The 26396-nt window shown below is 31.9% G+C and overlaps 1 protein-coding gene across 1 annotated transcript; it reads left to right on the top strand.

Annotated features, from left to right (window-relative positions):
• On the top strand, positions 1-25871 carry LOC124357633 (protein transport protein Sec24B-like). Its single transcript, XM_046809600.1, has 13 exons — positions 1-148; positions 325-434; positions 810-1041; positions 3104-3261; positions 7904-8129; positions 10551-10704; positions 13547-13722; positions 13824-13934; positions 15591-15766; positions 17285-17422; positions 21493-21690; positions 22954-23057; positions 25320-25871. Exons 1-13 carry the CDS (start codon positions 64-66, stop codon positions 25429-25431), a joined length of 1980 nt encoding a protein of 659 aa, XP_046665556.1. The 5' UTR covers positions 1-63; the 3' UTR covers positions 25432-25871.
• The last annotated feature ends 525 nt before the right edge of the window (positions 25872-26396 follow it).

The raw sequence follows: 26396 nt of genomic DNA, 5'->3' as shown, positions 1-26396 counted from the left end.
TGCACTTTTCTCTTGTTCCAGCAACTCTCTGTGATCCAGTGTACAGTCATAGTGAGGTGTCGCATGTGCCGCACTTACATTAACCCATTTGTTTACTTTGTGGACAATAAAAGATGGAAGTGTAACCTCTGTTTTAGAGTTAACGAATGTGAGTAACTAGATACTTTAAAATTATTTATTCACTTAACTAACTTTTAAGTAATTTTAAAGCGTTTCTACCATTTTTAGATTTTTTAGAGCAGTTACATTAAATTTTTGTAGTGAAATGTTTTAAATAAAAGGTTATTTTGTGATAAGTGACTGATTTTAAAAATTTCATTTTAGTACCAGATGAGTTCCAGTTTGACCCAATGACAAAAACTTATGGGGACCCTTCAAGAAGACCAGAGATTAAATCAGCTACAATAGAGTTTATTGCTCCTTCCGAATACATGGTAAGTTATTATGATATTAAAAAGAAAAATAACATAAGATCATTTATACTACCTGCCTTTCAGATGATTCTGCCCGTTGGTCTATCATAATAAGCTATATAGATTGAATTACAATCTGTGTTGTCAGATATCTCTTTTAATCAAGAGGCCACTTATAAAATAGATTTATATAAATCTATCTTATACCCAGACAATTGTATAAATATATAAGTTATATTCACCATTTATTTAGGACTTCTTTGTTTTTATAGTTTTGTTTTTTTGTGGTTGCGTTTGACACTGATTATTTTTAGATATAACCACTATGTTAGATACTTACTCTTGACTGAAAAAGCTAATTATGTTGTTAAAAGTGAAAGTTCTGCGTGTTGGTAGGTGAGACCACCACAACCGGCCATCTATGTGTTTGTGTTGGATGTGTCACGGCTAGCTTGCGAGAGTGGCTACCTGGACGTTGTGTGTCGCACTTTGCTAGCTGAGCTAGACAATGTGCCGGGCGATGCTAGGACCTCTGTGGCCTTTATTACCTTTGACTCTGCCGTCCACTTCTACAGCCTTACCGAGGGCCAGGGTCAGCCCCACCAGCTGATAGTGGTGGACATTGACGGTGAGTGGTTGTAGTGAACTATTATTATTATTATATAATAATAAATTGAACCATTACATGATTGAGTGTATCAGTATAAATATGATCTTTTATTCCCTATGAAATTTCTTACATCCTAAATCTTAAAATTCATTAACAATATGTTTTGAGATGTGCTTGCAGTCAGATCTCTTTCTGAAATGGACTAACATAACACATAACTACAGTACAACAAACATGTCTGTCACAATAATATTAACACTAGTTATTTGTAAACTGAACTAATAAGTATAGATCACACTAGATCTGGTCTGTTTGCAATAACTGATCATTGACAACTTGACTAGAAGCCAATAGTAGATGAGAACCGTTACAGCAGAAACAAGGTAGAGACAAATAGGGAATGGGTGGGTTTTTTTTTATTGGTTAAAGTCACTCCACAAAGCATGGAGCTTGTGTGTCAGTGTATGTTAGCTATGTTTGAAAAGATAGCTTCTTTGCTTATTAAATGAGACCGCAGGGCCACAGCAACATGCCATGCCTCATGCCTGGACACTCGGGCCATGCATGGCTACCATTTGCTCATGGAACATGGCAGACATGTTCCAATTCACTTATGCGCAAGCGAACACATCCAATCCAAACTACAAGAACCCAACACTATAGTATAACTGATATTGTTGTTTTGAGTTCTCAAATGGGTGGTAATTTGCAACTCTTTATTTATTGATTGGATGCTCCCACTTGTTTCTTGGTATTGAATAATAAAACAACTAGTTCATCATCAAATTAAGATAAGCATACAAAAATTTAGTTTCAAACAACGAGACTACTAGAGCTGACATCTTTTCCAATAATGTAGCCGGTATATTATTGTAACAATTGGGCCCGCGTGAATTGGCACATGGCTAGCGTGGCAGGCATAGTGTACATCCAGACATGTGCAATGTGGAGTGGCTTTTTATTTTAGATGAACCTTCAAACTCACTGTGTAACTGTGCATTGATTTCTATGAACTCTACTCTGTGTAATTCTTTAGGTATCATTCTTAGTTTCATTTTCAGTATTGACAGCTTAAGCAGATTCTCTATCCATCCAGTTCTGTCCCTCATTGTCCAGTTGGTCTATTATTTAAGTTTACAATGCCTCAATTGAAAGAAAATATTCCAATATATGATGTTATCATCTTGATTCATCCATGATGATGAGGTGATCTATTTAATTTGTATAATACTAGCAGTTACCCTTGCATGCAATTTCATATTGTAAAACAGGGACACCATGGGCACATTCTTTTTAAATGACATTATAAACAATTCTGATTCAAGTGAATTATATTCCCGATGCCAATGTTGAGTCTACCTTGTTGCTAATAAAGCGTCTACTTTCGGCCTTTGTTATTTATTTCCATTCTAAGATATTTCTGATGCCACAGTTGAGTTTCCTTTATTGCCCTGATCAAGAATACATATACAAAAGCAAGCCTGAGATGCTTAATTCTGCCAAAAGACTACTAAGATGGGTTTTATAACAGTCTTTAAATTTATAGTAAAAGTTAAATAATAACTATGTCTTTGATATCTACATTTGGTACTTACCAAGCACAGCATACTTAATATTTGCTAAAACGTACATTTAATTATATATTTTTCCTAAAACAAATAATTTTAGAACAAAGTTAATTAAGAAGTTTTGTTACTAACAAGCTTATTCTTTCCTTTCAAGACTATTAATGTAAATAGATTTATAACAATAGTTAAATTAATTACACATATGGTTGTGTTGTAATAAAACAACATTTACACGGAATAGTTGATTACATATTTAACAGGCTCTTTAAATTAATAACATTTGCATGCTGTAATGCATTTCTTTTTAGATTTTCGCTACTTTGCAGACCAGTGGGGGGTAGCCCGGAGGTATTTTCAAAACAGGAATAGGCCTTTATGTTAACCAGAGACCCGAAGAATGTCCATGTATAATTTCAATACAATCGGGTCTAGTAGCTTTTATCTGATTGAGTAACACACACATGACCACTATTAGATTTTTTATATAATAGTATATACTTATGTGGTTACAGACATGTTTCTTCCAACACCTGATAACTTGCTGGTGAGTCTGAACGAATGTAGGGACCTGATTAGAGACCTGCTAACACAGTTGCCCAACAAGTACAGGGAGTCATATGACACCCACTCTGCTTTGGGTGCAGCGCTACAGGCAGCCTACAAACTTCTGGTATGTACTCAGCCTTCATAAATCTTAACATGATAGACCAGGTACACATTGTTGTCAACACGTTACAGTACGAGCGTATCAATGCAAGCCTGGTGTTGCCAGCCATAATGGAGGAATAACTATTGCTGGGATAATCGATGGAATAAAAAAATCAAGCAATCATTACTGCTCCTCTTTACTTCTTATCTATCTTCCTGAATCCTTTACCTTAACAATTTTAATAAACATGTTTACAATATGACACAAAACGTGAGGAAAAATAGTATTAAAATAAAAACTTGCAGAATAATTGAATGTCAAAGAACAAAACTTGTGTAAAAAATTAACAAAGCAAGACGTCGTCGCATCACCTTATACTGAGAATCAGCTGATATAACAATGTGGCGTTACCGCAAGGTGAGGGAGAGAGTGGGGTGTAGTAACTGCCCATACGGCCAGGCTTGCAATGATGTGTCCCATTTTATAGTTAATTTTACCTGAAAGCATATGAAGCTAACAAGTAGAAATCAGTGCAGATAACTGGCATTAAACTTTCATTTTCATTCAAAAAAAGTATATTGATCAAGTCTTTATACAATTTCCTATCTTATAGTCAAGAGCCGATTTGCACTGTATAAGAACAAACTTGAAATCTATATATAGGATTTTTTTTCCTAAAAAGGAAATCTTATTGTCAAGACACGTTAATTTTGGTGGTCAAAATGAAAGGGTGTAAAAATGTGAAATAATAGTTTTTTCACAGATTATATTTTTTCTTGCTGGATATACTTAAACCAACCACCAGATATATAAATAGTATTTATCATCATCATCAAACAATGAGACTGTAAGTTGCTATTTTTAGAGTATATATGGTTAGCTAATCCTTACTTAAGACTAATTTTTTGTCTGATGTAGGTTTTAAGTTGAAGGGCTACAACATAAACACTTTAAACCTAGATCTACAAAGCAACCGCTTATTGTTCACAACCCAAAATAATAGTTTTAGTACATACAATTTATTGGAATCTAAAAACTATTTATACAACTGTAGATATAGATTAAAGTTTTTATAATTAATATTTCATGAAAAATTATGCAATATACATTTAGAGAAATATAAAAAAGTTGCTCAATTTTGCACTGTCTTGTGCGTCTAAGAACAGTTTTCAACATTTATTTTTTCTATAATATTCTTTGACAAATATACAGCACCAAGGTTGACTTCTGTTCTTTCATTTAGTATTTCATTTAAGTTTTTTTAATTTTAAAATAATCAAATTATAATTCAATTGCAAGCCATTTGTGTTTTAGATGAATGTGTAATAACTTGTTTAGGTTACCGCACATATTCTAGTGTTTCATGGATTTCAACTGTATACTACACTGAATCTAGTAGTACTGTCCGCATCTGACTTGTTTGCGCGCGCGGGTGAGGGGGGCGAGGGTGAGGACTCCCCTCCACAGACAATACGTCACCGTTGTCCCCGGCAACGGCGCTACTAGTCACCTTCGCACATTCGCCCGCGAATACCTGCGGAGTAGAGAGTTGTGATTTCACCAGTGCACCTCAAAATTTGTATTACTACGTTTTAATGTATAACATAGTGTAAATTCATTAGGTGAAAGGAAGTTTAATTTAATATAGTGTATATTTGTGAGTTTTTTAGCTTTTCAAAATGGCTCCGGTTCGCAAGAAGGGACAGACAATTCACAGTGAGGCAAGGGATGTTATAAGGCGAGTTATTCAAAAGTGTGATGAAGAATCAAATACAGGGTACTCTCCAACATAGACTGAAGCAGAGTAATATCCGGGTAGCTAATTACGTATATCAGTGCGAAGTGTAACATCTATAAGGAAAGAAGGTTTCGAAGCCGGTAATGAAGCCTTAAGTACTCCTGGGAAAAAAAAAGACCATATTCAGAGGAAAAAAAAATTTCACATCGATGAATTTGACCAAGAGAGTGATTCGTGATACCATTAATGATTTTTACATTGTGCAAAAGAAAGTGCCAACGGTACATAAATTATTAACGGCAATTAAAGAAAAGATTAACTTTCCCTTGGGGAGTACACACTTTACGACGCTTACTTCATACCATGGGGTTTAAGTGGAAGAGATGTGGAAAAATCAGGAACGTTTTAATAGAACGGCCTGATATAGTAAACTGGCGTGGCTCGTTATTTGCGAGAGATACAAAAGTGTAGACACGAGGGTAAAGTTATTGTGTACCTAGACGAGACGTGGGGTGGACAACAATTTAACTTTTGGAAAATGTTGGAGTGGTCCTGGTGTTCCTGGCGTCTTGACAAACACGAGTTCATCTAATAGACTAATAGTGGTTAGTGCCGGCACGAAAGATGGATTTCTTCATGACTGCAATTTAATTTTCAAAGCTGGCAGAGCTACCGGTGATTTACCATGGTCAAATGAATGGCGTTAATTTTGAACGATGGGTTCACGGAAAAACTATTGCCACATCTTCCAAAAAAAACAGCGTAGTTGTCCTTGATAATGCACCATATCACTGCCTTCAAGACAATAAAACCTCCTTCTAAATATGCAGTTAAAAATGACATGGTTGAATAGTTAATTAAAATAATATAGCTTGTTCCAACGACTATGAAAAAATTTGAACTGTACGATTTAATAGTGCAACACAAACCTCCACAAAAGATTTTCCGTGTAGATTCTTTACTAAAGGCACATGGACATTTAGTAATCCGTTTACCACCTTATATGTGCGACCTAAATCCTATAGAGTTAGCCTGGGCTACCATGAAACGGGAAATTAAAAATCACAATATCAAAGGTGATTTATGTTTAACAAAACTTGAGGAAGTGACAACACATGCTATGAACTCTGTTACCAAAACAGACTGGGAAGGTTTTACAAATCACAACCCTAAAACTAGAGCAGGACTTCTGGATAAAGGATGGATTAATAGAAGACGTCATTGACCACTTCGTTATTGAACTTGGTGGCGTGGACTCCAGTGAAAGTGACGACCCTGATGACGACGACCAGAGTTCTTCTGAATCAGATCTCGCATGTCCACTTTACTAAGGTTAGAAAACAAAACGTATTTTGTGTCATATTTTTAAAAATATACGGACTTTTTATTATAATACGTATGGTTTTCAAAGTCCCAACATTTTTCAAGATAATAAGTAAAAACAACTTCATGTTGCTATGGTTTGAATAATAATTTATAATTTAAATAACTTTACAGTTTTAGGATAAGAGTAAACAATGTTATAGCTCATGTAAAAAATGTCATTATACCATAAATATAGAATTACTAAGACCTAATATATACTAAGACCTATATAGAATTATTTAGACCTAGTTAGCTTTAAGCTGTGTTAAGTGCATGTTCATTGTATTATATGTTGTATTTATTGAATTTCTACTGTTATTTGTTAAATGTTATATATTATACTTTAATTTATTAGCACTATTTATTTATGTTCGCTCTTATCAATCTTATACTTTCGTTAGCTAGTTGATTGCTTGTTCCTGTTGCACAAAAAGTTTTTATAAATGTTTTTTTCCCTTTACGTAATTATTTATTATTCTACGTTTGTTGATATCTACCTATACTTTAGTTGTTTCTTATTGTTTTTTATGTAAAGTACAATTTATTTAAATCAATTTTCTGAGTTGCTTCCATACTTGAGTAATTATTGTTGTTTGTTAATCTTTATTTTTATTTTTTGTTATGTTTTGGATATTTATAACTTGTTATATCTTTGGATACTTATTATTTATTATGAAAATTTTTGTATACCTATTTTGTTACTTTATGTAGATTTTTCATCTGATTGTATTAATTTTATTTTTCCGCTGTATTCTACCATCTATGCTTGTCTTTGTAAATTGGCTGCTGCCGTTGGAAATAAATAAATTACTTAAATACACCAATTTCCTGGCGTTATAATGTGACAAGGCAAATAACTAATAGTTTTAGGCCGGGTAGTAGTGCGGGAAGTGAAAGCTGGTCGACAGCCTCAGCCAATGGCAGGTGCATTCCTTAAGCTCGCAAACAAGTCAGATGCGGACAGTACTAGAAATATTTCTTTATTTCTATGGCAATGAAGCTTTGAATGGCATTGGTGGAAATTGATGTGTTGATGTACTGTTTCAGTCTCGAAAACAACAAATAAGTATTCTATGATATTCAGTTTAAATCTTTTAGTCAAAATGCAGGAATGAGTGTATTACTTCTATGTTGTATTTAGAAATTAAAAATATCTTCTTTCATTATTTTTGTATAGTTATTAGTTTTCTTACCTGTTGGTACATTTTGTGTACTAGTTATGTAAAAAAACATATCAGTGATATTTATATTTTACAATAAAATATTCAATAAATTTGCTTCTTGGTGCAGATATAAAATACTAACTATATATTCTTGGTTATAAAAAATACATATTAATTTTGAAAGGTCCACATTCAGAATATTGCCAGCTTTTGACAACTGTGTTCTAGTTTATATTTTGATGTTTTACTATTTAATTAGTGTCTATTTTATAACCCCTAATTAGTGTTTATATTTGTGTGGGAAAAAGTAGAAGAATTACAGTTGGACTAAAACGTTTTAGGTTGGAACTTAATCATTTTAAAGGTATATTATTAAATGAGAAATTTGGTTTTGCAGGCCCCAACAGGAGGACGAGTGACGATATTCCAAGCTTGTCTGCCCAACGTAGGGCCTGGGGCCCTGACAGCAAGAGAAGACCCAGCCCAGCGCGCTGGAGACAACCCTCCCCACCTCAACCCCTCAACAGACTTCTACAAAAAATTGGCTCTGGATTGCTCTGGCCAACAGATCGCTGTGGATCTGTTCTTAGTCAACAGTCAATACTTGGACCTAGCAACTCTCTGTAAGTTTTACTAGTTTTGATTGCCTTATTATTGTTACATTTGTTTTTAGCTCACTGAAACATATTGGGAAAAAGTACATACGTAGACATGCCCGTCTATGGATACAATTCCTCAAAAATACAAAAACCAGAATTGTGGATAAGACTTAATCATATGTTGATTAAAATATATAGCATACACATACATTACATGCATGTATGTATATATATAAGATTCTACTCTTTGTTAAGTAAAGGGCCTGGATGATATAAGAGATAAGTTCTTTAAGTGAAACTCCTGTCTGTTAGTGGATGCAATAATACTCTCTGTTGCCTTTCCTCCCAATTCCGTAAGCCAGTTCTTAAGAAGTTTCTTATAAATTCTAATTTTTATATTCTGAAAATCAGTGTAATTATCTGGGTAAATGTCCAGTCAGAATTTACATTATATAATGAGAATTAGTTAATGTGAAGCTTTTTGTTAATTTGTCTGTTAAAATATTTACAGAAACCAAGCTTTGAATTCCATACCTATGATTAGTTTGTTTAAAAATTGTGTTATTGTTCTTGTACTTATAAAAAACCAAAGTTTTTACATAAAGCTGTCTGACACCCAAAACTGTCATATCATAAAAAAAGTGCAGATGATGCATAACGGTTTCCTTTACATTAGACAGACTTAATGTCGGAACACACACATCACTGCACCGTGCCCGACACATGAGTCGGCCGAGTGTCGGTGCAGGCTCGACTCGGTTACTGTGAGGCCATACATGTCCGTACGCAGTCCGAGCGCAACAATCTTACTGTTTAGACAAGCATATTTCTTTTGGATTTCGAAGTGACAAATACTTTAAAAATATTCAGAAGATTAAGTATTGCTTGGGATAAAGAATGTTAATTCTATTGTTGTTAGTTTTATTAATCGCTGTGGTGAATGAAACATTGCAATGCTGCAGTAAAGCTTGGTAAAATAAGCTAGTATGTAAGATTTGTGAATAACATTATCTGGATTATATTTTTTATCCCTATTATTCTTTATCATAGTGTTTTCATTGCAGCGAATTTCGGTCAAATACACTATATAAACAGTATATTTGGTATTTTTTGTATTAAACCCAAGAGCTTATAGTGTGAGGCAAGAGTTTGCCATGTTACAATCCTTTTTATAATAATTTGTAAAACATAATAAATATTTTTAAATATATACTGGAGAATGTGGTCTTTTTCTTGTATGAAGATTATTAATAAAATATTTTTATTTCTACTTTATTGAAATGAAAAGAATAAAAAATAAAAATGTCATAGAAACATTCTAAATATGACCCATCCAAAATATCGGAATAAATTTATCAAGTAACTTCAGTACATCCAAGATAAATAGAATTTTGCTCAAATAAGTGCATGCTTGTTATTTTTTAATTAATGAAAACTTTTTATAGATTTTACATAATTTTAATTTAGTTTTTTAAAATCACTAAATTCAAATTTGTTATAATTTTAGCACAATAAGAAAATATGATAGTTTACTCTAAATGTAAAATATGTAATATATTTATCAATAAATATGGTTTTGTACGTAAATGCAGGATGTAGAGTTAGTAGGCCATACTAAATAATTCAATAAAATAGAATGTTTAGACTACTTAAATAATTTTAAAAAGAAGAATGCATTAGTAACCAACATAGAATTATATTTCAAAACTCTATTCAAATTTATACTTTTCCAACTCCTCATTTTCCGTACTCTTCATCCAAACATTCTCATTATACTCGGCATTCCGATATTTTACACTTGATTGATTATAAAAAACAGGGAACGTCCTTATTTCTTCAATAAGTGTTCTATATAAATGACCGATGCCGCTCGTAGACCGCACCGTGCCCGTCAAAATTCAAACTTCAACTATCGGTGGCGGTGCGGCCACGGCAGTCTGGTGTCGGTGTATTTCGCTGTATGGCGGCCGACTCACGTGTCGGGCGCGATGCGGACATGTGTGTCCCGGCCTTTAAGAATGGCTCTTTAGGCAACATTTATACCTATAAATGGTGTATGTGTGTGTGTGTGTGTGTGTGTGTGTGCGTGTGTGTGTGTGTGTGTGTGTGTGTGTGTGTGTGTGTGTGTGTGATGTTGTTGTTATGTTGTGGTTCGTGCTCTAGAACCTTTTAGAGCACGATTTCATCACTATGGATTCCTTCTTAATTTTCAATATTTATAATATGAATTTTTAGTTTGGTATCTGTAGTTTGTTTGCCCTTGTAGCAGTGTTTTGTAAAATTAAGCTACACTGAGGAAATTGCTGAAATAATAATGTGTAAATGTTTAATGTCAAGTTTTATAGTATAAATGATACCAATACACTATTATCCAACCATTGTATAAGTAAACTTGTTGAACCTTCAGGTATATGGCTCAAGTAACCGTTGTTGATATTTTTCTAGCCGGAGTGTCCAGGTTCTCGGGTGGCTGCATGCATCATGTACCTCTGTTCCGTTCAGACAAACCCTTCCTTGTAGACACATTGGAAAGAATGTTCCAGAGATATCTTACCAGGAAGATTGGCTTTGAATCAGTCATAAGGCTACGCTGTACCAGGTGCATAGCATAGCAATTTCATTTGTGTGGTAAATAAATGGGAATCACAGTAATGGGTGGGAAGATTTTAATTTTGAAATCAACTGGGTTTTGTGAAATTATCTGCATTCTCATTTCTTTGGATCCATGTTTTGTCTGTCTAATTTACAATTTATTTATAATTGATATATTAACAGATTTCAACATACCTTTGAGTATATTTTTCACAAGTGGGAAGAACAGAAGTAACAGTGAGATTATTCAACATTTTAGTTATAATAGTTATAAATTTAAAATGTTGTTATACTAAAAACCAGTAGAATAAAAAAAATGTAAAAATACAGGTATAAGTAATTCATTATATTTGTTTTGTCCAGAATAGACAAAAAATGCCACTATGCTAAACTTTATGTTCCCACATCAAGTTTGGTGAAGAAAAACATGTTTCTCCTACTCTATTAAAACTCTTGTTAAAGCAATATCATGGCATGTTACTGTTGTAATTGTTTGACCAAAACACACAATCCAATGTGGACAAAACAGATATATCTCAAGTTCGTGGAAACAGTCATATCAATAATCTGATGTACTTGATTTAATATGACAAATCTAAACACAATCTGTTCATTTCACTGTGGTAACATTGTTAGAATCGCATTACTTTTCCTGGAACTGAGGTTTTTGTAAGGAGGAACTTAATTAATCTATATTGTCTAATCTTAGTGTTTAGTGTTTCAAGTGTGTGTATTACGTTGTAAAGAGGTGTATTACATCCTACAACTGAGGACTTGTTTTGAGGGATATAATCGCAAGCAAAGCATTAGTGGTCCAGTTGGTGTCATCTTTATTATCTGATCTTGGCGTTTCTATTTGTGGGTTACTTTGTCAAAAATCACATCCTACAATAAGGACATTTTAGAGAGATATAATCACAAACAAGGTATTAGTTGTTGTCTTGTTGATGTCATCTTTATTGTCTATTAAAGTATCTGTATTGTCGTTTAAGCGTATTAGTAGTATTCTCAAGACTTTAGGATTTCACAAATGCATAGTTATAATACTAGAAAGAAGATAATTTTGGTTTTATTCACTTAACAACAAATGTAAAAGGTATTAAAGAATTTTTGTATAATTTACTTTGACAAAACCCTTGTATTCTTTAATGGAATCGTTTAATGATACCTACTTTTCATAGAAATATGGTAATGATTTCTACTACTTTTTTATTAACCCTCCGAGCGCTTTTCGTCGCGGCCGCGACTATTTAATGCCTATTATGACGACCAAAGTCGCGGGCCGCAACTATATAACAGCACTTTGTATTATATTCATATTAAAATGGCAGCAAAAGTAGTCAAATTTGGTATCATTTGAAATATAAAGATTTGTTATAGTATTATAATCGCAACAATGCATGATGTGGAGGCAGTGCATTACGTCATACTTCTTTTTGACGATACGTTACAACTGCTTACTGTTGACGGCTGACTGCGGTGTTGCTTGATTTTACAAACATGGATCGTGATACTTTGGAACATTCTAGTGAAATTTGGGATGTTTTAGATGAATATATATATATATATATATATATATAGTGAAAACGATACAAGTGACATTGAAGCTCCTGATATACCTTCAAACATTTCACTTAGTGATTTTTCAAGTGACAGTGGTGAAGAGTACGAACCGGACCCTAGTGAACTTTCAAGCTAGGTTCAAATTACGCCAGTGCACAGTGTGCTAAAGCAAAAAAAGGCCGAACCAGATTTTTGTGCCCTGCTGGCTGTAATACAGGTGTGCACTGGGAATGTTTCCACTTATTAGAACATTTCTGGAGAAACCCTTAGGCCTGAGAGAAAAAGAAAGGCATCACAAAGCAGTGACTCTGAGTAAACACGGAAAAAAACATTGGGTATATACTTGTGATTTTTTCATTTTATAGTTTGGTTTTTAGTTTATATAAACAATGTGTATATATTTGTAAAACTTATTTAAATTTGGAATAATATAGCTATTTTGAAATTGTGTTTTTGTGTACATAGTGAAATTTTGAGTAGTGGATGTTAGGACATGACAAAATTTTGAAACTTTTTTTACTTCGGAGGGCTACATACCTTAACAGACAGAGGGTAAATACATACTGTTATACTTCTTTTATTCCTTATCGTTTTGTGAATGAATACATTAATATACCTGTATAACACGAACAATTTAATTACAAAATTATATTTTATACGGTTTTTTATAAAGTGAACTGTAAAATTGCCAAAAAAGCTGTGGCACTAAGGGAGTGGGTATGTGGCACTCGGAGGGTTAATAGTGTAGAATTTCGTAATGTTATTTTTGTAGTAATGTTGTTGATGCTATTATGTACTTTATGTATTTTTTTTATAAAGATATTATTAAATAATTGATATTGAAAGGTTAACATAATTTTATTAGTAAAATTACTTGTTTTATATTTGAACCTTAAATGAGATATGTTTGAATCATTTTCACTGATTTTACAGTTTGACTTAAATACTTTATGTTACATACTGTATTGTCTCTGAATTAATTTAGGAGCTGGTTTTACATTTTAAATTCTGCTTCATAGCTTTTGTTTTAATTCGTATTCTCTTTGAAGAAGCATCTTTCATTTCTTTAATTTGGTTTACTTTTTAGTCTAAAAATAGTTGTTCACAAGCTTTAAGTAACGAAATTGTGAAAATTGTTCTATAATTTAAATAAATTCCTCTCATAGTTTAATTAAATTTTAATTATTCTAAATATCAGTGTGATATACATTTATTTCAACAATATGTTGCAAGAAATCAGTTGAAATTTAAACCACAGAATAAAATATAACTATTTGCTTTACCAGAGGGCTGTCGATACACACATTCCACGGTAACTTCTTTGTGCGATCTACGGATCTTCTGTCTCTGCCCAACGCGAACCCTGACGCTGGATTTGGAATGCAGATCACAATAGATGAGAATCTCTCAGATGTACAGAATGTTTGCTTCCAAGCTGCTTTGCTATACACATCAAGTAAAGGTAAGGTAATTAATATCAACAAATAATTCTCCTCTTAAAAATTCATAGTGTTCTTCTATATTTTGTGATTTTAACTTTGTAAACTATTATTTGATTGATAGGAGAGAGGAGGATACGAGTGCACACATTGTGCCTTCCTGTGGCTTCCAACCTAGCTGATATACTGCACGGGGCGGACCAACAGTGCATCGTAGGCCTCCTCGCCAAGATGGGTGAGTTACAATTACATCAAAATTCAGTATTTTATTTTATTCTACATTTGAATAAATAAAATTGAAAATATAAGTTTAATCAATGTAGTTAAATTGACACAGATAGAGAATAACTAAACTGTTATTGTAAACAACGGACACAATAAAGCTAACACACACAAAAGAATATTGTAACACAATATATTAAGTATTTACATATAATTCTTTTCAGTAAAGTATGAGTAATAATTATATGTATATGCTTACACAGCATACATTTACATGTTGCGTACACAGTTTTTGAGGTTGAAGAATTTACAGATGGTTGAAAGACATTGTTGATGGCTTACTGATACTAACACTAATAACATAGTTACATCACTAGTGGATCCTTTGTTAGGGCAACAGTTTAGTATACAGTGCTTTATATTTTTGCATAAGCATCAATAAATAACATACATCTCAACTGTGACATGTTTGGTGTTCCAGGCTTGTGCAAGCGTATTTTAAAAGTGACTGTGCTTGCTTACGTGTTGACAGATTTTACTAAAAGAAGTACCGTTTGAATTTTTATAAAAATTGCAAAATATTTAGTATCTTGTAAAGTTGTATAACCTATGTAAAACAGCTGATGCCTATATAAAAAAAAATATTTGCTGCTCCCGGTTTGTGTAAGCGTACCTTTAAAGTGGTCATGCTCGCTTATGGATTGACAGATTTCATTGATACAAGTACAGTTGGATTTTAATAAAACTGTTCAAATAGTTGATGTCCAGTAAAGTTTTTATAACTATACTGGTTATTTTGTTATTTTACTTTAAAAATTTTCAAGAGACGCCATTTTGTTACTATAAAAAATATAATACTATTATTTTATTGAAGTTTCCTTTAAACTATTCAAACCTGTGTTCTAAAATTTGGTTTCTTTAACTTTACTAGTTTTAGATATTATTTTTTGATAAAATATACAATATGACGGCTAGCGGCTAAATGAGACATTTCTCTACCTATGTTTATATGAAATTTTTTGTTTGAAATAATGAGTACTCTAAGCCACAGAAGTTTGTGAACACTCAGTATATACATGATTCAGGTACCATTGGAAACAATAGTTTCTGATCTGACCCTTTTGTGAACACTCAGTATATACATGATTCAGGTACCATTGGAAACAATAGTTTCTGATCTGTTTACTGACATAAATTTTGCTATACTCAAAAAGGACAAATAATGATTCAATCAGTTGTTTATAAAATTGCATTTATTTTGAACTTTGTCCAATCTGCCGTTTCTACTAGGTATTGATGCTCAGTACTTATATATATATATATATATATAATATAAAACATATATTAGTTGTAACCAATACAACTAATATATTGTTCTAGGCTACCAAACATGTAATGAAAAGCTTTGTTTTATTTCATAGTATTTCTGCCTGTTTCTAAACAATTTTCATCACATAGTCAACAATCAAATAAGTAATATTATTATTTATAAACACTAAATAACTGCAGTCTGTCATTTAAAATTAAAATGACTTTCTCTACTAGCTGATAAGGTCAAAACCAGCATAAGAGTTCACAGTGATTTTCCTAGCACTCTGTACTTGTGTCTTTACATATTGTACCCAATTATGAAAAAGGCTACTATTATATACTAACTTGTATGTTATAGCGGTGGACAGGTCCGTCCAAAGCTCACTTTCTGACGCCAGAGAAGCATTTGTCAACGTTGTGGCGGATATTCTCTCTGCATACAAACTCACTCAGTCCGGCAACACTACAGGCTGTATGCTAGCACCTGCTAGTCTCCGGCTGTTACCTCTCTACATCCTTGCTTTGCTCAAACATGTAGGTATTCTCTCCAGCTTTCATTTTACAATCAGAGTTGGTGCAGTCACATTTTTACAAGAAATCAGCATCGATGACTAAATAGAATAGAATAAATATATCTTTATTACACATAATCTTGGAGAACAAAGCAAAGGTCATGTTTCAATTTGTGTATATGTCAGTGTTTGTCAAAAGTCGTTTGTCTTCCATTCAAAAAACAGTTCTGTAGATTAGTTTGGATGGCGCAGAAGCCAATTTCTCAAGAAAGTTTTGAAGGTCTTTTCAGGTAGGGATACAGGTAAAATGTTGAAGATATGAAGGTTTCTACTTGAATAGGCTGAGATGTAGGAGGAACTTGTTCCTGTGTCTTGTATAGTAAATGTGATTATTACCAGTACTTGCTTGCACTTTTCTATTGTAAAGAGGATTGTCCTTTGAAGGCTGCTCGACATGTGTCCAGTGGTCTAGTCCTTTTAAAGCTCTAATTGTCCTCATATGCAAACAAGCACCCTTTGAAGATTTGAGATTGTCGACCTTCCCCAGACAATTAGGCCATATCTCAAGTGGGGCTCAACAAAGAGTAGTATGCTGTCATAGATTCTTCAGTGCTACTAATTTGTGTCATTATTTTACTGCTTAAAGGTTGCTGTTTAGTTTACAACAAATATACCTTTTATATCAGGGCAATGGGATTTGACAGTGACACGGCAGTAGTTGATAATGTGGGAGATGGTAATATACTGGACAGAAGTCTCATGTCTGTGCTGTAATTGTGATGTGCAGTACTATCTCTTTTAAACTTAGAATTGATGTGTGTATGTTCCTGTACCGACATGGAATTGTTTGTCTACTATCAGCATTTTATAAATAATGATTTTTACCTTAACCCTCCCATCGTCAATATTTTTGACGACTCGGACTTTCCACGACTGGCAATGTGGGCCATAATTTAGTATGTTTATAGAATTAGGATGTTTACACAATATTATTATTATTTTTCTTATGTAATAAAATCAACAACAATGAGCTAGTAATTTCATCTGTTAAACCAGATATTATTAAACAGCAGTTAAACAACATTAATAGCTTGATTTGTGTATTTAAACGAGGGATGATGCCAGTAAAACCTTATGGTATAACTTTAATATTAATAAACAATTACGTTGTTATTGTTTATCATAGCAAAATAAACTTCATGTATAAATGTTCATCTTAAAGTAACCTGTTTTATTATTCTTATAAATTTCCATAAAACCTTTTGTTTTTGAGTTATTACAGCTTTAACATTTTATATGGCTGCCATTTTAAAATCTGATGATATTTTTCTGAAACCCTTTTCTAAAGCTTGTTTGTTGAAGTAAAGTAACAGTCAAGACTGATGGTATTATTTTTTTATTGTTATAAAGATTTATGCAACATTTAGTGGGAGCTCTCCATATCGTGCAATAGAGTTGTTACTTTAGTGGTGTCATTAAAGTAATATTAAATGTCTTTTTTATCCTGATTTAGCTGTTTATTTCTCTCATTTTGTGCTAGATGGCATTCCGAGTGGGCCAAAGCACACGGCTTGATGACCGGGTCTTCGCCATGTGTCAGATGAAGAGTTTGCCACTCTCATTCCTAATACAAGCTATCTACCCTGATCTCTATCCTTTACTCAATATTGAGCAACAGGTTAGTTAATGGTGCATTGTTATTATTGTATCAATTAGACTAAATTTGTAGTAGTTTAAGAATTAATCATTTCTTGTATTTGTAACATTTTATGTTTGGAAAAAAAGTGTGAATTCTGAAAAAATCCTACCCAGATTCAGATTGATCTAATTGTTTTAGATTTTGTGGATCTAAAACAATTATGTGGATCAAAAATTGTTTTAGATCCACATAATTAGAAGCTTTGATAGCATTTATTTCAATAATAAGTATTTGCTTGTTAAGATTCAAGATTCTTTATTTGTCTTTAAACATATATAAATGCAATTGACATCGTCAGAATATTCATATAACTAGCCAATACCAAATTCCTTAATTTCTTGTATACAAAATTGTTCAATAAGCCTATAATAAAACAAATAAATAATTAAAAACTAATGTACAACTACAATAAATAAGTTCATAACATAACAACAATAAATAGAATATATAAGAAGTAATAACAGAGAATAAAACAAATAACAACTCAACAAATTTGTAACGGTGGTGTCAAAATTGAAACAGGACAAATGCTCATCAAAAGGCTTTGTCCAATGAGAAATAATAAATAAACTTTAAAAGAAACAAGAAAGATAGAAAAAGTAGACTAAAATTTTATTTCACTAGTGTCACAGGACAAATACTCGTCAATTGAATAAAAGGCTTTGTCCTTCAACCAACTACTAATAGAAGTTTTAAACTTGACAATACAAACTCTCCATGCGTTATCAGGCAAGTTGTTGTAAAGTTTAATTTCCATGCATAAATGACTTTTCTTAGTTTTTTCCAGCCTAAAATTTACCATATCTAGCTTGCCTTTGTTCCTTGTATTATAATTATGTATATTTTGTCTGAGCTGATATGTTTCTAAATTTTCTTTACATTTTAATAAACATGAATATATATACATACTTGGCAGAGTCATAATTTGCAATTCTTTGAAAAGGAGCTTGCAAGAAGTTCTGTCAGGTAAACCTTTAATAACTCTTAGCGCCTTTTTTGCCATATAAAAGCTTTTTGAGCAGCGCTACTATTTCCCCATAACAAAGTTCCATACATTAAAAGTGAATTAAAGAAGGCATAATAGGCTGTCATGAGCATATCCATGCTAACACAGAATCTTAATTTTCTAAGTAAGTAGATGACTCTTGCCAATTTTTTACACATCATTTGCACATGTACATCCCAGCTTAGCTTACTATCCAAATATATTCCTAAAAGTTTTACAGGGTTAAAATTTAAATCATCATAATTATTATTATCAAGAGAGAAACATATATTCTCTGTTTTATCACGGTTTACAACTAGAGAATTAGATCTGAACCATTCATTTGCATCATCTAGCAGCCTCCTACGATTTATCAATAACTGGTCTATTTTTTCATTGCTACTCACTAGGGTGGTGTCATCAGCATATAGTACAGAAAAACATGGTATATTGTGTGCAAAGTCATTCACAGCCACTACAAACAGAAAAGGCCCTAACACTGAACCTTGTGGTACCCCTATTGTAACATTTCTAAGATCCGATTTGTCTCTACCTTGTACTACCATTTGTTTTCTACCATTGAGATATGATGAAAAGAGCTTCAATTCCTCACCTTTTACACCGTAACCTTCTAGTTTTTTTAAGAGTAATTTTTGTGGAATACAATCAAAAGCTTTAGATAAATCTATCAAGGTAGCTGAACAAATCATTTTATTTTCAAAGCCATCTAAAACATTCGAAACCACTGACTCCACAGCTTGAATTGTATTACATCTAGGTATAAAACCAAACTGTTCTTTACAAATGTACCCCTTGTTTGGCATATAAAAATATAATTGATTCTTAATGCAGTACTCAAATACCTTGCTAAAAATTGGAACCAATGATATAGGACGATAACTAGCAGGATTAGACTTGTCACCCTTCTTATAGATAGGGGTGACTTTAACAACTTTCAAAACTCTTGGAAAAATACCTTGCTGAAGCATAATATTGTATAAGTATACTAAGGGTTTCAATATAAATAGAATTACTTCCTTTAAGATCTTATTGGAAAATCCATATATGTCTTCACAAGAAGAAGAACTCAACTCTTTTACACATTTTAAGACATCATATTCTGTAATATTGCGCCATCTAAAATTACAAGATATGTTATTATGACTAGATATAAGGTACTGATTTAAAAAATTTAAAGCTCTGGTCTCATCATTTATGACATTATTATTCAAAAGATAAGCAGCATTGGTAAAATACTCATTAAGTTGTTTTGATTCAATATTATTTGTTTCACCTCCTTTACCATTTTGACAAGTTTCAGCTTTAATAATGTTCCATGCTGCTTTACACTTGTTATTAGACTTTTCAATGTAGTTATTGTTTGCTGCTATTTTTGCCTGCTTTATTTTAAATCTATATGATCTTTTTGCCACCATATAGTCATTCTTAAACCTATTTTTCTCTAAATCACTATTGCATTTCTGAAACCTATCATACAACAACAACATCTCTCTTGATTTTTTAAGTTCAGGAGTAAACCATTTGACTTTTTGTTCTCTTTTTAAGGATGTAGACTTAATTTCTCTAACATTACAACAATAATTATAAGTATCTGATACTATTTTTATAAAATAACTAAACGCTTCATCTACATTACTAAAAGAACTTAGCTCTAACCAATCCAATAATTCAAGATGATTTTTAAATACAGCAATTGCACATGGTTTTACATTCCTAATACTACGATAAGTATCCATTTTTTTAAATATTATTATTATTGTTGGAGTAATTCAGATAGATATGTGACTGTGAAATATTTTCCTCTTGAATATATTCCTCTTACACGTGTTTCAACAATCATTACATCACCATGGCATGATTTCTGAAACACGTGTAAAAAATAAAAATTATGAAAGGGTGGTGTGTTACTTATTTCTTTAATGTATATAAAGTAAATATATAACATACATATATAAGTGAGGATTTATCATATAACAAACACATGTTTCAACGTTAATGTGTAAACACAATGACATAATTGCCATGGTCACAGCCAAGTAAACCTCAACACAATTTAACTATAAATAAATAACAATCATAACAACACATAATATGGAATGAACTGAAAATCTTTTTTGTTGAAGTCTGTTTCATTTGAGATCACTTTCTTAATTTTGAAATTAACCAAAGTATTGAAGTTTCTTATTTATGTGCGTAGTGTTTTATATATTATTAATTTTAAATATTTTATAATTTTAATAAATGTACCCTTTTTTGAAATATAATCTTTCACCTATTTTCAAAATCAGTGATTTTTGTTTTTTTTTATTTGTAATTGTGAATTTTTTAGAATATCTCAATAGTTTCAAAACGTTTTCTGAAAAAATAAATGTCTTACTTGTTTGATTATAAGGAATGTATATATGTATTTGTAAACTGAAATTTTAATTTCTCTGTTCAATGTAATTATTTTTATAACTGGAACTAATTTTATGAATCCCTATGTGTAGGGGATATACTATACTACAAGTTAATAAAATAGTCCTTGCAACACTGTTTTCTGAATGTACCTACAGAAAATTAATTATAAAACATACTGAAATATCACTTTAGCACTTATTCACACTAATTATTACCACTTAAGCATCAAGTTCAAAATTAGCATTTTGAGTGCTGGCCCCGAATGTCATTACATACCAAATTAAAACCATCAGACACATAAATAAATGTTAAATCAGCATCAGCTAACCACAAACAGACCTTTGAAGTGGTGACTTCAGTTTATATACAGTAACTGTCATTCATGTGTCTAACTGTCGGTTTGAAATGTATCAAGCTGAAAAAAATAAAATCTGAGAAAAATGTTTCTTATTTTTGACCCCTTTAATACCTTTCCATTTCATTTACCAAAATTAGCACGGCTGACAGACAATTGATGCTTTTCTTTGAAAAAATGCTTCAGACGATTTCAAGACAATCTATGCTATGTGCTTGTACATTGCAAATTGGCTCTCAGAAGCAAAGTTAAAAAATACTTGCTGATGTATAAGTGTGTATTGTGTAGCCAGAAGTGGAGGTAGGGGAACACGTGGTACCGCAGCCTCCCAGACTGCAACTGTCTGCAGAAAGGATAGACTCCCACGGGATCTTCCTCCTGGATGACGGTTCCAGTCTTCTGGTATACGTTGGCCACAATCTGGATCCTGTCGTCTGTCAGGCTGTCTTTGATGTGCCTCACTTCTCTGCCATCCCCCAAGAATTAGTAAGTGTATCTAATTATAAGCTCTTGACATATTAACAATAATCTTGTTAATATTTCATAGTACATGACATACTTTTATAAATTATATCATTATAACACAAAATTGTGAAATGGAATCTAAATTAGTATTGGAAACATACATAGGTGAAATCTTAGAAATTTATTTAAATTTTAAAATTGAAAAGTACTAAATAAACTTACCTGATACAAAAATACTTACTTTGAGTACTAAAATACAATAAAACTGCAAACAAAAAATGTAACCTAAAGAAATGTTTTAGATAATTTAATTCTTTTGACATATATCTTTTAATATGTCCCATTTGGTATAAAAATAAACTAAGCTTAATCAATTTACCTGTTTGCGCTGTTTCACATATGTATGTAACTGATGATAAATTTAAGTTTTTTGTAAATTTTGTCAAAAACACAAAAAAATTAGAATGGTTAAAAACAAAGAATAGAAAGAATTCTCTAAAACACTGATGGTAAATGTATGTTCGCCCCTAACACAAGGTGGCATAAGTGCAGAAACACAGTTTTGTAGAAGAGTAAAAACAAAATTATGCTTAATTGAGAACTTTATTTATGAGCAGCAGTTGTAGTCTTAGATAATGATACATGAACATACTTCTATTAATAAAGAATCATTACATCTTGTGGTTATTCTATTTGCAGAGGGTTTTAAGTTAATGCCTGGAAAAAAATTATTTTTAAAGTAAGGCAGTTATGCCATTTCGTATTTAGTAAAATAATTGGACAAGGCACTAGTTTATATTGTAAGCAGGGCATAATAAACCAACCACATATTCATTCCTATCCTTCTGGGAGTAAAAGTCATTATTAATTGCATTGTATTTTTTATTTTATCTTTGACTATGAAATATTCTATGAGAAGATATGTCATGCAATGTTATTGTTTGCTACTCTGAAACATTTTGGCTGCAAAAAAGGTCTAGTGGCAAACAACAGGAGCAATCAAGTATATTACAAAACAGTAATAAATATGTTTATTGATTAAACTCAGATAGAAATAAAAATTACATTGTAAGTGGATTGAATTTTTCAAAATAAGGACATTTAAGTTTAAACATTCAATTTACAACTTATTTTTCATTGTAGTTTACTCATTGCCGGACATAATTGCTTCTCACACAGTATTACTAACACAATCCTCATTTTGATGTTAGGCTTTAATTGATGTTGCCAATAATGAAATGATTCAAAATTGTACTAAACTGTTTATTGATAATTTTGTTTCAGTACTCGTTACCTGAACTGGAAAATTCAACATCTGAAGCAATTAGGTCGTTTGTCACATATCTCCAAAATGAAAAGCCTTACCCCATTCCGCTACAAGTAATAAGGTAATTTTTAAATCTGTATTTTTTTGTATTTATAAAAAGTCATGGAATTGTTAGACAATATATAATAACGATAGAGCTGCTATACTTTTGAGTTACAAGGTATTCAGCATGCGGGAAGTGCAGGAATTCTACTTAACCCTCAGACTGCCCATAGTATTTTCCTTAAACACAAAGCCGTTTTTCCAGTTTTGAAAGTTTTCTTTCTAAAATCTCAAAATAATAGTTTTTTATTGCAAACTTAACTGTATTCAGTATCATTTTGTTCACAATGAATCATGTAATACAATGATAATAAGTAACTAGAGTAAATATTTTCATTTGAATTTTTTACGATTAGTGAGGATTTCTTTTTTTCTTGTAAACGGGGGAAAGGTGTGTCTGGAAAATAGAGTTGACCCATTGCGGATCACTGACGAGCTGCGCTCATCACGCAGCTTCCGGGCCTATCGGCACTAGCTAGGCCTATCGATGACTAGCTCAGGTCGCAAAAGTGGTCTACTTTTAAGTTTCCCTCCAAATAGTTCTTTTAATGTCTGATAGATTGGGCGATCGTCTTCACTTGTCAACTAAGAATGTTTAACAACGGTCTACGTTTAGAGTTTTCAAAAGTTTTATAAATATCCTACAGATCGCAGTTGTATGTCGAAGTTGAAAAATCATTCATATGAGTTTAACTCTCTGCTTTTTAGCGCTTCTGATTGATTGTTTTCCTCAGCTGTTATTATAATAGTAAGTAGTATCGCATTTTATGGTATAATTTGCGTTTCATAATATGAGCTGATCGATATTTATTAGAGATATTTTTACAATAGTTCATAAACAATATATTGTATTTAATTATTTTGTTTTTAAGAATATAGATGGAGATATTTTTATAAACCGGAATCCAGTTCAACGTAGATATGAAGTGAGTATACAGTAGCGAGCGATACAATGTGGCGCACCATTGCTGTTCGTTCGGCCGCTGACCGTAAATTAATTTGTGCCCGCGCGTCAAAACAATACGATCCGCAATGGGTTAAGTAATTATATTTCAAATTCCAAGATAGCCTAAAGGTCACAAATTTAGTTTAGTTTCAGAAAATGTACAGTTTGGTATGAGTCCTTGGGTAAATAAATTATTTTTAGCACAAAAACTGAAAGTATTATAAGAAGCGTATGTTTTGTGATCAAAAACACATAAATTTGTAAAACTACAGGATTAGTTGTTTCATAAGTATCATTGGGATTGAAAATCTACAACAGTCTTTCATGAGCACTTAAAATTAAGGATGCAAGTTGATAAAATCCCTTGTAATATTGTTTTATTTATACATATATATTGTTTCTAAATGTAAAAATGTCTTGTTTTACAATTAAGTGTATATGAAAGTATTATTAACCTCATGTACTGAAGTACTCAAAAGTTTTAAGACAAGTGAATGTGGTAAAAACAAGTTTTACATCACATGAAATATAAGTGCCCTGCAATATTTAATTATATTTATGAGTTTCGTTTAGCCTTACTTATAAACAGTGATTTTACACCAAAACACCCTTTTATTCCTACTAGCGAAATAGTATATTTCATAACTAGTACTGAAAGTGATCTTTTCTAGAATACAATCACGTATTACATATGAGGCTTAAGCTGAGCCTAGAAATGCGATCAATGACTGCACAGTGCAAATAATAATAATAAAACAGTATAATCTATGAACGTAATGTAATGACTCAAAAGAAATACTGCTATGATTTTACAGAAGTAGTTGATCATTAGTTTTGATTATGACTTAAATAACTATTTATAATTGTTTGAGTGTGACATTTAAATCTTCATCGTATATTTGATAATATTTCACATTAATACTTGTCACTTAACAATGTCAGAAATGATGCCTACGTTTTTACGCTTAGACTGCTAACTAAATAAGTCAGAACAGCTGATTTCAAATATATAACTACAACTGTTATAAGCCATACACTATTAATAGTCAGTACTCACAGTCACTACACAAAATATTTGGTTTGGGTACAGTGTGATAGAAACTATTATTATCAAGCAGTGTTTAAATTGAGAAGTATATTCATGAAGTGATTTATTCAAAGTAAGGTAGAGTATCAAATTTTTGAAACATCATAATAGTGCTGATTAGTTGTAATGGTTTGATTAGAATATTGTTTTGTTCTGGTAAATAAAAATGTATATAAAAGATAGTATTATTCTGTGTAATGTACAGTTTTGTTAACCTGCGTGATCTTTTTACTTGAAACTTTTTTCAGGGACGACAGTCACCAGAGGATGAGGTTTTTGGAAAAATTAATTGAAGATAAGAACGAGTCCGGAACATCCTACTATGAGTTTTTACAACGAGTCAAGACTCTCATAAAGTAATTATTTCGGAACTCTGTGATCTGAAGATAACGTCTCATTTGTGTCAAGTTCCTTTTATAGTCAATGCAGTTTTATTTGTTGCCAATATTTTTATTGTACATACAAATAGTATGTTGCCAGTTTTGATAAAAATCCCTTGTAATATTGTTTTTATTTATACATGAATATTGTTGTTATATATAAATCTTATTGTATGATAAAGTGTATATAAAAGTATTGGTGACATCACGTACCGGACTGCTCAGTGTTTTAAGCAGCTCTTAGCTCAAAGTGTTGAAATTGGAATGAAACAGATTTATTGAGACTTATAGAATTAGTTATAATCTGACCATTTGGGCGCTGTATATTTAAACTTGTACAAAGGTATTCTGATTATTGTTTTAAATATTGTATCAATACATCTTGTACACTAAATAGATTATATAAAATATAGGCCAATTTATAAGTAGTTTTATTTTTCCTTTCAAACCTACTTTAACAAATTACTCATCTTGGTTGTTGTTTTGGAATTGTCCACTTATGTAGTGAATGTGATTAGTCAGAACTGTCGTATAAAACCCTAGCTTAATCAATAAAACCTTAGTAGATGTAGTAGTGAAGTATGGCTTCTATACACACGCCACTGAAAACCTGCTCTACTTAGTATGATAAGACTGACTACAGACAACTTGTGCATGCACATGAATGGGTACAGACACAATATTACTTCCATCAATGACTGTCTCACAACAAAATAAATGAAATACTACACAGTCTGACTTATCAATCCCAATTGAGGTGATAGAAGTTAAGTATATCAGTGGATACAGTCTTCTTAAATAAGGACCTACCCTAATATCCAAAAAAAAGGTATTTGGCAAATTGTTCTATATCCTCCTAGCAAAAGTTTTGTGACTTAGTATCCGGTTTTTGTCAAAGAGAGTGAAAATAGGATAAATTGGTACATGTTTACAGTTTGTTCAAAT

The sequence above is a fragment of the Homalodisca vitripennis genome, chromosome 3, assembly GCF_021130785.1.
Source record: "Homalodisca vitripennis isolate AUS2020 chromosome 3, UT_GWSS_2.1, whole genome shotgun sequence".
Classification (NCBI taxonomy): Eukaryota; Metazoa; Arthropoda; class Insecta; order Hemiptera; family Cicadellidae; genus Homalodisca; species Homalodisca vitripennis.
This window is presented reverse-complemented; position numbering and strand designations above follow the sequence as displayed.

Coding starts and splice junctions, on each gene's coding strand:
- LOC124357633 (XM_046809600.1), top strand. CDS start 64: ATGTGCCGCACTTACATTAACCCATTTGTTTACTTTGTGGACAATAAA. Junction 13,723..13,823: donor GCTATACACATCAAGTAAAG/GTAAGGTAATTA, acceptor TTTGATTGATAG/GAGAGAGGAGGATACGAGTG. Junction 13,935..15,590: donor AGGCCTCCTCGCCAAGATGG/GTGAGTTACAAT, acceptor TGTATGTTATAG/CGGTGGACAGGTCCGTCCAA.